The following is a 13,733-nucleotide window of genomic DNA, read 5'->3' as shown; positions in this document are numbered from 1 at the left end:
AGATTAAAGCAAAAACTGAGGCCGTCGAGTTTGATGCACCCCCCTCACTAATTCCCATAACCCCCCTCTTCTTTCTTTAACTCCGTTCTTGCTCACCTTCTCATCAGCTCACCTCCATCCGCCCTCACCTCATCCCTCCTCACCTCATCCTGCCCTGTCCGAGAGACGAGGCCCCCAAGGAAATTCACTGCGAGCCCTCTTTTTCTCTCTTTCTTCTTGAGAATTAACTTCACACTCCAGAGCTGCCAAGAAACCTCACACACATCCACTTTTCTCTACTCCCCTCTTACTGTTATCCTCCTCGAGAAGCAGGAGGAGAAAAAAGCCAACAAGACCCCAAAAAAACCAACCTTCACTGACTGTTTTTTTTCTCTCCTCCTTCACACTCCCACATCCCTCCTTCCCCTCCCTCTCTCTCTCTCTCTGTCTCCCCCTCTCTCTCTGTCCAAGTCCGAGGAGGCAGAGTTGGATGTGAGAGGCAGTGAGTGCGACACAGTCCCACAAGAGCCCACCACAGACCCTGAGCTGCCCAGGCCACCTCCAGCTAAGTCTGATAGACCCACCGGCACTGCTGGCGTTAGCACGAGCATCCCATCCAGTAGCCACAGTAGCAGCACCACGATCACCACCACCTCCAGCAGCAGCAGCAGCAGCAGAAGTGGTCTGGGTGGCGTTAGCATCGTTTGCAGCAGCTCTAAGGGAGCAGGCGAAAGCTCCATGCAGTTCAGCACCAGACCGCCTAGTGCTGAGCAGCCGGGCTTCATGGGGACATGGCAGCAGCAGAGCACTGACAGCAACCTCCTCTACAGAATGTCCCAGCAGGTACGTCAGCTTCAACCACACCATCCTTTACCTTCTCCGTCTCACTTTCTAATCAGAGAACAAACTTTTATTTTTCTTCTCTCAGTGTGTGTTAAGATGATTTCAGTTGTGATTCTGTGTGAAAAGAGAGCGTTTGTTCGTGTGTAAGTAGGTGTGTGTGTGTGTAATTATGGAGGTAAGGGGTGGTTTTGTATGTGATATTTCAAATTGAGAGTTCTTCATTTTTAGAACTTCTTCTCCACATTACAAAAAGACCACGTTGTGTCTTGTGTGTGTTCTCATGTTGTTGTTTTACCAACTATTTTAGTCCATTTAGTTATTTTTCTACTCCATAAAATAAAATAAAAAAAATAGCTTATTTGTGTTTTTGTAAAAACAGAGAAAAAAAACACGTTTTAATCGGACATTTTCATGGTTCAGTTGTTTCCCCCTTTGATGGATTATCCCTTGTCCTGCTTCGTTACATACATGCTTAAGTCTCCATAATTGCTCTATGAGCGGTGTGGAGTTTAAAAGCAAGCACTAGCAGTGTTTTGGTAACCTCAGTGCCGATAAAGACCCGGGCAGGGGCTCCCCTGTGGGACCGGCTAATTGACTTCATGTGGCCGAGGCGGGAAGCCCCTCGCGCGGCTACATAGCAGCAGAGAAGCCGTGAGCGAACACAGGCTTGTCTGGAGAAGTAATAATGATAACAGACAGCCTGCATGTCAACATTTCTTCCCTATATTTTTCCGTCTGTTATCGTGGATGTTACACTGAATTTTACTCGAGTTTGCTTTTGTTCAGCCAAAGACGTCCCCAAGTAAGACCGTCTTATTTTAGAGACAGCAGATTTACTGGTTCCGTTTTGATAAATGTCAAATATGACGAGGGAAGAGAAGAGAGAGTGTCTATGTGGTTTTTTTGTACGTGTGTGCGCGTCCGTTCGTTCGCGCGCACTCGTGTGAGGGAGAGTCAGTAAAGATAAAGGATGGTTGTTAGGTTGCAGTTAATCATAGCGGGACCTGCAGGCTCTCGGTCCGTACCATGCACACGCTGTTACACACACAGGCCACATCGGCTCTTGCGCAACAGCTCCGACGCGGTTCTGTGTTTTACATGATAGGAAAGTTATGTTGTCTCCTTGACAATATTTACAGACGGCAGAGTTAAACTATTTCAGAATGCCAGAAGTGTCATAGTTAAGGGGGGGAAGTGATATGTCGAGACTATAATATATCCCCAGGTAACTTTTGGGAATATTTGGTTGTGTTTCCTTACGAAAAAGAATCAATTTTTGTGTTCTTCACTCAGCCTAATCTTTGTGAAAGATGTGAGGAATTTTTGACTGAATTTAATTAGAGCATTGTTTCACTTTTAATTCACATCACGCAGCAGCATATTTTGTTCTGAAGAAAGATGATAGAAACTATTGATGAGTAAATTGGTGGAGCCGGTGTGAAACAGGTGGATGGGCCCCTGCGCTTAGCATCTGCTGGGACCCCACGTCCTCATCCCCACTCCTTTTTACAAATGCGCACCGTTGTTTCAATATAATCAGCTGTGGGACTCGCTGTTATGTATCCTTCCTCGCATCACTTAGATGAAATCTTCCCATGTTTAGTAGGGATGACATAAATTCTCCAAAGAAAGCCTGTTCCTTGACAGACTCGCCTTCTTGGAATCTAACCGATAATGACTTTGTGTTTGCCGAGGCTCGCGCACCCTGGGGTGTTGAAGGAGAGAAATGCGTTATGATCTCGAGTTTCAAAATCCCCCCTCTCACTTTCTCCCTTAAAGATCAACGAGGTGACACGAGGGATGCGGTATTTTAGCATTGTTAGGCCAAATTATGTTTCCACCTGATCGATGGAGACGCGTAAAAGATGTGCGCAGTGCGCTCAGGCCAGATGGCTGTGGAGAGGTGCAGGGCACACGATAGCCAAAATATGTGGGTATTCTTTTGAAATAATATTGTAAACTACTTGCTCAAGGCAAGGGATTAGTAATAATGATAATAATAAACACTTTATCATAAATGCAAAACGTTGACAGGTGATAAACAAGCTCCTGGTTTATAGCAAGCTTCTGACCATCTCGGTGCATATAGGCCTACATGAGAGACCGATGAGAAAATTAAGTAGAGATTTTAAAATGATAAAATTAGAATCTGATAGAATTATTATATTTTGTATTACTCCTTTAAGTTATTTGGGGGAAAAAGCCATAAAAAGCAACACCTGTCTCCACCAGCGTAAAGACAATTATTTAAATAAAACTATTTAAATTCTTTGATTTACTTTCGATACAATCGACTGCTGTTTTCAAACGATTTTTCATGTCTTTATGTTTCTTTGTGAATAGTAGAAAAATCTAGAATACAATTCTAAATATATTTACATGTTCACTACGACGCTTTCATAAAAAAGAGAGAGAAATATTAATTGATAATGGTCTATTCGACTGAATGTGCTGTTGGCAAAAATGGTGAAAGACGAAAATTAAAATGAATTAAATAATTTGTGCAGTATTAAAGTTGTTCTATTAAATTGCATAATATAGCCTTTATTTTGAGATCCAGTCGTTTTTGAAATGCACGTTTTAGCAAACTAACGAAATCAATGACCTATGAGATAAAACTGGCTTGTGAGCGAATAATCTTTCAGCTTTCAGAACAGGCCTTAGTAGCCTTTTAATCCATGAAGAAACTTTTTTTTTTTTGAAGTAGATTCACAGCCATCACAACCCACGCAAATGTCAACCGGAAACAACACGAGTTGCCTTGCAATTTAGATAAAATCAATGAAATGGATTCGATAAATATTCGCTGTTTTCTCAGCTTCCTAATGTTGAGAAATCGGTTCACATTTCACTAAACACTGCAAAGGGGAACTTTTATCATTTGTTTGTAAAAAAAAAAAAAAAAAAAGCACACACACACACACATTAATTAGGAGCTGAATTATTTCCCAGCATTTCGCAGTAATAATATTTGGAGCCTTAATTGACCCGCTGTTGTACATACGAGCCTCTCAATATCGACCCTTGCAAGTTGAAAAGCCCGGAGTTAAGTGATACTACGAGCCTAATTGGTTCATCAGGGATGATTCTTCCACAATACAACAGCCGGAGGCCGCGTCTTCTTCAACGCTGTTTTTGGTCTACTTTCCCCTTCGCTTTCAGATGGAGGACTGCAGGAACAATTCAAGGTTAGGAAAGCTCGTAAAAATAAAAGTGCCTCATAACCTCCACCTTAGGGTCTGACGCTGCCACCCAGGCTTACAGCAGAGCCCCGAGAAAGAGAGAAAGACAACATGAAGCAGTGCATGTGTTCAGTCTAAGACGCTCTCTAAATCAGCATCTTCCTTTTCTTTTTGCAAGGGTGCTGTAACGCGGCTTCCTTTGAAGTGCGACAGGTCGACTATGGGCCGAGACCTGGAAGAGGTACAGTGGCATCGTGTCTGCTCTCTGCTGCCTGCTCGCCTGAGACTTTTCTATTTCCACAAAGCAATTCAAGGGCTTAAGAAATATAGTGTAGAAAAATAGATGATAACATTATAGTATTAGCAATGTTAGGCCTTTCTAAAATATCAAACGTTTGCATGCCTTCAATCCTTATATTTAAACTCATTTTTAAGAAAATGGTTTTTCATCAAATTTCTAATCCAAAATCTGACACAAAAGCTAGCAGCATTCACCTTTTCCTTATTTCACAATGTTTGCAAATTTAAGACTTTGAAATCCTGAAATAAAAATCGAAGAAAAATGCAGCAAATCATTGGAATAAAATGGAACTTGTCCTTGTATTTTTTCCCACCTTAATCAAAAGGAAAATGTGAATTTATTCAGAATGCCTGTTTTTAATATATCAGTTCAACATCATACAGGCATTGAAAATACAAATCTATTATATATTATGGAAACATTTCAACATGAAATTAATTTCCACATTTTTTGTCTTTTTTTCGGTTCCTTCATTCCCTGTTTTCATTTTATGACTTTCCTTGTTTTCATCAAATTTAAAATTTTTCAGTCACTTTCAGTTTTAAAGTCTAATCTGTTATTTCCCCCCTCATTCCATATGTTCTGTTAATGCAGTCCATCCCGTGAGTGTGTTAAATCTATAAAAGTGAATGCTGCTAGCTGTGAGAACATGTTGACAGACACATTTGATGAATAACTCGCTCCGCTTTGTTTTGTCTGACTGTAGAAATGAGGTTGATATTATCCCCCTCAGTGCAGATCACACAATGTGCTAATCTTCCCATTAACACACTGATACACTTATGGTGGTGAGTGAGTGACTATGTGCACACGTTGTTTTACACAGTAGAGTACAGGCGTGTTGCATATGTGGTGCATATGCATTGCTTCTTACCAGAGTGTGTGACTGGGAGGCAGTGATTTGATGCACATGTGTAGAATTATCTACAGTCTGTGAACGTGTGTGCGTGCGTGTTGTTACCCTCAACTGCTATTATTTCCGTGTCTGTCTTTGATGGGTCATTGCACACAGAGCATCTGTATGCCTATATGGACATGTATCTGGTGTCAAATGTGTATGTGTGTGCCCTGTGTTGCTGAAGTTTACGTCTGTGCATGTGTGCGATAAAGCTTTTGTGTCTGTGCTTTTGCCATTTATTTTTCTGAGTGGGTGGCTAAATACTCATATGCCAGTTTTTTGTGAGTGTGTGTTTGCTTGCAAAAGAGAGCATGAGAGCGAGCATGTGCAGATTTGTGGGTGTGTGTCCTCTCCCTCTGATTGTGCGTGTCTCTGTGTGTTGGCCCGGGCTCCATGTGTGTGTGGGTGCGAGGTGAAGTGTCTCTTGGCTGGCCTTGGCTGGAGAGCTGGAGGAGAGCAGAGGTGAAAGAGGAGATTTGCAGAGAAGACACGCACCACTTCCCCCATTACTACTTTTTCTTCTTCTTCTTCTACTACTACGTTTCTGTCTCCCACTGCCTCTCCTTCTTCTTCTTCTCTCACTCGCTTTTCCTTTCTCGTCTTGTTCCCCACACCTCAAACCCTGTTTTCCTCTCCCTCCCTCTTTACTGTCTTTCCTACCTTACACTCTATCACCACCCACGGTCCTCCACATGTTAAAACTGATTTTCTGCAGCTACTGTCTTCATATGAAAGAGAGGCCCCTTGAGATTTACACTGTATAACAGAGGAACACTTTGTGTGTTATTTTCAATGCGATTATGGGAGTGCTACTTAGGAAAGCCCACAAAAACAAATGTCAGGAGTAGAGGAAGTACATGGGTATGTTACCCAATATGACTCTCTGGTCTCACACCTGATTGGAGCAGGATTAAAGCTCATTCTAAAGTGGCTCACATCCCACCTGTCTCTAACTGCGAACCTGCAGTTGGATCTCACATCCTTTTATACAATAATTGCAACGCTATTGGGCAGTTTAGAGGGTTCAGATAACATACGCAGCATTAAGAAAGGCCGCTGTGGCATTCAGTCAGTGGGCATCTCTTAGTCTTTTTGCACATGCAACGATGATGATGTGTTTCCTCAGGGCAGCATTATTTCTGCAAGAGGGAGCTCAGAAACGAAAGAGTGAGATTGAGTGGGAAGGTGGCTGCAGCTGCTTGTATATTTACTGTATACGTGTGCATGTGTGTTTTTCATTAAGAAGCCATCGAGTTTGACGGAGGAGGAGGATGTACAAGGTTCCATTCATGCTGTGGTACCCACTTTATTTACCCAGGCATTAACCAGGGAGATATGACGTCTGCAATATTTTTACTTTCAACTTTAACTGACTTTCTTTAATCTGTTTTTTTCACCATTAAGTGTGTTAATATCATTTGTTTCCCTTTCATGCCCCTTAATAAATATGTATATTACCTACTGTATACATCAGTATGAGTGGGTAAACTCAGTATCTGGGATTTTAATTCCATTGTTTTTGATTTCCTTTTGTGAAGAATGATAATGCAACTCCAGACATTTCTGAGGCATATACCTCCATTCTGCTGCTTTGTATCACTTTCTTTCACTTTAATATCCTCCAAAAAAATAATCACAATTTTTTTTTGTTAAATGTAAATTCATATTAAGTCCCACTAAACTCCACCCCTCACACAATCATGGGTGTTCTAGGTCATATCGTCACCTCTGCAGCCACGCAGTGATGCCCTGCAGTAGCAGTGTTGTAGTTAAGCACTGACCCTGACTCTGTATGTTAGACCCAGGGCCAAGAAGGGATCAATAAGCATCATGTGAGCATCACTCACGGGTTTCATGTCAGCTGTTTCCTGTTTGTCCTGAGGAGACGGCCGCGTAGCCCTTCTGAAAGGCCCATTAATATACGTAAGACAGAATAGTGGAAGTGAAAAGGCATTCTTTGTCATACGTCTGACAGGGAAGTTTACTGTATGTTTTTGTGCGTGCATGATAAGCAATAACGGAAATGCAAAGCCTGCTTCTCTGCTTCTTATCAGAGGGATGACTTTCCCAGGAACTTCTTTTAGTGCTGTGTGGGCATGTGTAAGTAAAAATAAAGAAACACATTTATTCCCTTCCTTGTTCTTTATTTACTGATGTTCCGCAAAGCCTCTTGACTAAAATAATCGATGCACTACTGGTAATCCGAATAGAATTTTTTACATGTAATAATGCAGTGCTATTACAGCTTGTTTCTCCGACAAGTAGGTTTATGTCGCTGAGATTCATTGTAACAACAAAAAAAGATTCAATATGTAAACTAAAGACACAATGTCTGCAGATTGTGATTAGAGCCTCACTGCATATAGACAATTCGGTTTTAATAATTTATCTTTTTTTTTTTTTTTTTTGTTTCCTACATTTTTTCTTTTCTTTCTTTGTACTTGCTTCCAACTTAAAAGATCCTGTTTTCTGCCATGTTTTTTCTTCATTTATTTTTTCTCTACATTTCCTTTAAAAAAAGGTTGTGTTCGGGTAGTTTCCCCGCAGTAGGGAGAAGTCGTCGGTGTGAAAAGGAAGTGTGTGTTTGAAGGGCCAGTCGCTCAGGATGTCACCACCCCGCCACTGGTTAATGAGGGGGACATAAGCACAGGGCCAGGGCAACACACGCACGCACACACACACACACACACACGCACACGCACACACACACACACGCACACACACACACACACACACACACACACACAAGCATAAACACACACACTCTCTTTCTCGGACACGGCAGGAATGCAGCAGCTGTCACAGAGCTCCAGGCAGTTATGAAAAGGTTGAAGTATAATTGTGTCCTGTGTGTGTGAGTGTGTGTGTGTGGTTGAAGTGGCAGTACCGTGGGTCAGGGGGATGTTGAGAAATAGGAGGGGCTCACATTGGCTTCAGTGACCCAGAGATTGCCACCGGCAGAGAGGATCATCACACTTAGTTGACTAAAGTGAAGAAAGAGAGAGTCAGAGAAAACACACATTGTGTGGTGTCCTGTAGTATTTTAAGAACTGACCAGATGGCAGACACATTGTTGTGCGAGAGCGCTCTTTCCCGTTGTGCACGCAGAGGAAGGTGACATTAGGTGTGACCTGCGCTAAGTGACAGGAACTTGGGGCATACTTTCACCGTGGCTTCTCCCTTTTCCTGTTATTCCTCAGCTCCTGTGATTTTGTTTTCTTTGGAGCTGCGCCAGCGCAACGGGCAAATCGACAGCCTTACTATTTTTACGTCGGTCTTAAGGACCCCTCTCTGCTCAGTCTGCCTGCCAATTTGCCCCATCAGCACCGGCAAAAGAAGACGAAGAGCTCTCAAGGCTCTGAGTCTTTCATTTTTCTGTTGGCGGTGTGGCTAATGCTGTCACTGTTATTTGAAAAAGCACTCAGGCTGAATTGCTATTATTATTGTTAAAGCCATTATCATCATCATCAGGCTTATTTATGGTTATGTATAATCATGGTGATTTTGTTCAGGGCTCACAGTTGACTCTCTCATATAATGTGGAGTATATTTTTGTTGTACATTTGTAATGTGCTGGCAAATTATCAAAGCTGTTGTGCAAAGAAAATGGGTTTGCAACAGGTAACAGCGATTTCATGTCCACAGTTTACAAGGTGAGGAAAAGTTGGTTCTCTCTTGTTAGGCATACATTGCACTCTGTGGCTTTGAAGTAGAAAGAAGAGAGAGATCCCCCCTACTATAGTCTATTTCCTTTCTTTCTCTCAGTCTTTTTTGCTCTTGTGTTGTACTCTACGTCTATCTCTCCGCCCTGCTCTGTTCTGTCTCCAGCTTACCGTGGAGATTTGATTGCTAGAGGCCCAGGGAGGATTTTTAGGGAGGTTTTGGAGAAGGGAGGCTAGTGGTACAGGCTGTGTTAGGCTTGTAGCCAACTTACACACACACACACACACACGCACAAGCAAACAAAGATTTTCAGTCCTACGGGCATATATACCAGCTTTCACACTCGACTATTATGTCTCTTCCTTATGCACATTGTGTAAATTGCTTGCTAACGGTGATGTCGTTTTTACTCTGTGAAAAAACTTGAGTCTTAACTCATTAGCTACTTTTTCAAGTGCGCAAAGTGTTAATGCAACATGTGTAAGCATTTGTTTGTGCTCTCTGCTGACTTTGTAAAGATGTTTGCGCTGTTGGATTAATAACGTTTAATGGCCACTGTAAAATGCAGCTGCCTTGGCATCCCACAGCTCGTGTTTTTCTGGCAAACGGAGACTCTGGGTGGCTCTAGTTTTTGTGAGGATGTGTGCGCAGTGCGGTGAAATACCAGAGTGTGTGTGGGCTCTAGGTATAGGCAATGTGTGTGCGTTGTCACTGGACATCACTGTTCATTTAAATGTGACACACACACACACACACACACACTCTGAACTGAGCCTGCATGTGAGCCGACCACATATCGAGCAGCATTTCACATCACTTTCTAACAATCTATAAAGTCAATTAACTCACAAATGATCTAATTAGCCAACTCTGTTACACATCAAATCAGCTGACCCTGTATCCGCGGCAACCAGTCAGGGTTATCAGGTCAGCATGCGTGACCTCTGGCAACACAAATTGTTGGTCAGTCACCTCTTGTGACATTTATTGTATGATGGAAGTGATAGCTGCCGCTTTTTAAAACGGGACAAAGTGAGAATTCTTGTACAGAAAAGGCTGTTTTCTGTGTTTTGTTGACACACACACACACACACACACACACACACACAGGCGTGCAGGCAGGAATGTAGCCACAAACACACACATAGCACTTGCATTCTCTGTGTTGATGTTTTCTCAGTAAATGGCCTGAGCTGCCTCTTCCATTGTCGGGAAACACACTCAGCGATAAGTGCTTTGTTGGAGCAACGTCCGCTGCATGATGTGTGTGATTCTGACTGGCATTTAATATTTCATAGCATTTAATCCATTTGCTATGTTTCCTGCAGATACAAAAAATAAAAAATCTGCAGCTTTTGTTTCTTTTATCCAGGCCATTACCTCGCAGCTTGTTGATCAGTTTAGATTTGTAAAGGCTGGCAACGAGGGATTTATCACCCAGATTTACTGCAATTTTGCTTTGCTAGCTTTGAGCCAATAAATTTAGTGTCTTGTTTGAGGCTTGAACGGAGCCTCACAAGGGCAAAGGTGAGTCTTTGTAGCTGATCAATGGGTGGTATAGATATAACTCAATAACATAAATAATACAATATCATAAGCAAACCGCTGTGAGATTTATTGCAGGAAAAGCATTGAAATGAAAGCACTTAAAGAGCAGTCAAGTTTACAGGATGTAGCGGCGAAGAGAGATAGCGCCTTATGACAAAGAAGAGGAAAAGGAGCCGACAGCTTGAGCATCAGTCAGAAGGTGAGGCTGAGGCTCTCTCTGAGATCAATTGGTAATAGGCTGAAGTCACAGAGGCGATTAGAGGCGTCGACTTGCCTGTGTTGTAAATGCTGTCAGATCTGTTAAAGGAAGCCTAATACCTCTCAGGTTGAAAGCTGTAATAACATCAACTGTAACTGGATCCGCTGGGAAGTGCGAGTGAGTCTACGTTTGCATGCGGGAGCGAGCTGAAAAGGAGCAGGATGAAGGCGAAAGTGTTTTATTGTGGGTGTGTGTTGGTGTTGTTGTTGTTGTGTGTGTGGTGTAAAACAGTAGTAGTAGCAGCATGCATAAAAGGCGAGTGCCGCGAGGTTGCTCCTGGCATTTTTTCGGCCACCAGATGCCTGTCACCGCTTAAAGAAAAAGAAGAGCAGCGGATGCGAAGGGGAGGAGGACAAAGGGGAGGGAGGGAAGGAAAAAAAAAGAGAGAAGAGGAGAGGGAGTGGCGCTGTTCAAATCATGTCACGTAGCGCTAATTCATCCAGCCTCATTAGAGAAAGGAAAGGGACCAGAGGGCCTCTCTCAGGACAGGGCCCCGGCTCCAACAAACACACACAGCCACACACAGATATATGCATACACACATTGTCTCCGTTTTTCTGTGGCACATACTTAAACATTTTCCTCTTCCTTACACACACACACACACACACACACACACACACACACACACACACGTACACACGTCGACGTTTGTACACAGATGACACTGGCACATGGCGCAGTGCGGGGGCAGTTTGGGGAATACAAAATTGCCTTCTCAGGAAGGCCCAGGCCAATTAAGGACCTGACCGTATTGAATGTCAAGTGTTAATTTGGGCTCCTTTCCTCCTTCCCCCCCCCCCCCCCCCCCTCACCCTTCAATTTCCCAGCAGTGATTGGGGGGGCGGCGTGTGTGTGTCCCAGAGATGAGCAAATACATGTCAAGCCAAAGTTGATTGCCTGCTCCGTATTATGTGTCGCAGGCAAGTGGCAAATATGCTCCCTCCTTTTAGCCTTTCACGCACCCTCCTGAGGGACACCACCATGGAAGGAGGACGAGGAGGAGGAGGAGGAGGAAAGGGGGGATTAACTGTACCACAGTGATAAGAATGGTTTTTTTTACACTGGGGATAAAAAAAAGGGGGTGGGGATGAAGGGGACAGGCAGGGAGAGAGAGGGCAGAGGGTTTGTTTGATCTCATAGGACTGGGTGGTGACTTTGATGGTCTTCTAATTGCCTTAATTTTCACTGAGGTGATGTTGGCACTAAACATGTTGGAGAAAGCACAAAGATGAGTAAAATGTCCAACGGCTTAAAGAGCGACTTATTAAAGAAAAACTTTAGATAAACTTTAACAACACGCTGTCTGTGTGTAAGCGTTGGCACAGTTCAGGGGCAGACAAGGTTGTTTGTGAGTACTGATGGTAAATGCCCACCTCCTTACCTCCATGATCTAATAGACATCCACTTAGTCTTAATGGGCAGATTCCCTTTCTCCTCTCGTGATGACTGTTGCACTCTTTAAAGGTGGAATTGCCTGCTTGTCTTTCCTATCACCCCCCCCCCCCCCCCCCCCCCCCCACACACACCCCCTTACTCCTTTATCCCGTGTATCTCATGTTCACTATTTCTCTCCCAGGATAGAGGGAAGTATTTCTAACTAAATAAATATTAATGCATCGCTCACATTCACACCAAAGCAACATTCTCCTGCTTTAGCCGGCCCTCTGGCTAGATGTGTTAGTCAAATCCTTTTGTTTTACAATCATGTTGGTGTACCGTACATCAAGATGTGTGCGCGTGTTTGTGCATTTGTGTCCTGTGGTAGTAGTGATGTTGTGAAATTGAATAGAGAGGATGAGTATTGATCATTTCCCCCTGTGTGTTATTAGTGAGCGATGCTACTGACAAAGAGAGCATGAGCCACCTGCACAAACAAAAACTGACACACACACGCCCTAAAACACACAGAAACACTGCGTATAGTCTGCATGTTTTGACATCTGTTATATATCGTTTTAACGGGAGAAAAGTATACTTTCCTGCTGCATTATGTTTCAAGGAAATAACAATTTATGCACAGAAGAAGTGGCCGAAACATATAAAATTCAACTCATGTAGTCTTATGGGGGACTGGGTCATGTGTCACTGAATTATATGTGTCAAGGGTCTTTTCGAATGGTGCCAGTTTTTTTGCTCTCAGCTCACAGACACATTTATGTTGTTTTATTATTACAATCTGTTTTGTCAATCTCCTGTAAGTGGTAACACATTTTAAGTTCACAGAGGTCAGAACGTGAAGCGTAATTTCATTTCTGATCACTGATATTCAAACAGGCATTCGGGGGGAGGGGGTGGTGTTGAAGCCCAGTTTAAGTGCTCCATATCTGGGTAGATAGTGATGTCTGCGGGGCCTCTGAAGATCCAGTGGTCAGCCAGGTCTGAGAGGTCTGTCAGCTCATAATTGATCACCCTGACCTGGGGAGCTGAGGACAAAAGTGAGAGGCTATGTGTGGAAGGGATGGCATGGATAAAGGCTAAAGGGAAAATAAAGACGGAAAAAATAAGAAATTGTGCGACTGTTGGCTTAATCTCTCTGGACTGGCCATTTTTCCCCTCCGGGTGATAGATATCGTAGGCCTGGTGTGTGACACAGATGGATAATGCAGGCGTCTGGGGTGATAGAGTTATAAATTAACACATTACTGGACCTTAATGTGGACTACTGTGGATGACCACACACTAACATCATCAACCCCTCCAGGCACACACACTTGTTCACACACAAGATGCACACACACACCAACACGCCTACAGTCTCACTGATGCGTCTCGCGGAGCTCAGGGTGCGGATTGTACTCCTCAAGTGGCATTGATTTGTTAAAGTGCTGAATTAGCAGGAGAAGTCCAGCTGCTGGCACTTCTCTACTTTCTTTGTTTCCTTTTTTTTTTTTTTTTTTTTCCCGTTTTACAATTCCACTCTCCTCACTTCTACTCTTTCACTCCTTCCTTGTTTCTTCACTCCGTAAGCTCAAAAGCTGATTTTTCCTCTTCTTCTGCTTCATTTTGTCCTCTCTCTTTATGAGTGTCTCACTTCTTCACCCAAAACTCCTTTTGCTC

At 43.2% G+C, this 13,733-nt stretch overlaps 1 protein-coding gene across 5 annotated transcripts in view; it reads left to right on the top strand.

The window, feature by feature from the left end:
- Positions 1-13,733, top strand: part of bnc2 (basonuclin zinc finger protein 2) — a 154,608-nt gene that overhangs the window by 65,243 nt on the left and 75,632 nt on the right. For 3 of the 5 annotated variants that reach the window (XM_079336878.1, XM_079336876.1, XM_079336879.1), the window contains exons 2-3: positions 451-822; positions 4,183-4,245. In XM_079336878.1, the coding sequence (XP_079193004.1) occupies positions 451-822; positions 4,183-4,245 (435 nt within the window). The remainder of the gene's footprint in view (positions 1-450; positions 823-4,182; positions 4,246-13,733) is intronic. The other 2 variants (XM_079336880.1, XM_079336877.1) reach the window with 1 other exon arrangement.

Source organism: Symphodus melops (genome assembly GCF_947650265.1).
Source record: "Symphodus melops genome assembly, chromosome: 2".
Classification (NCBI taxonomy): domain Eukaryota; kingdom Metazoa; phylum Chordata; class Actinopteri; order Labriformes; family Labridae; genus Symphodus; species Symphodus melops.
This window is presented reverse-complemented; position numbering and strand designations above follow the sequence as displayed.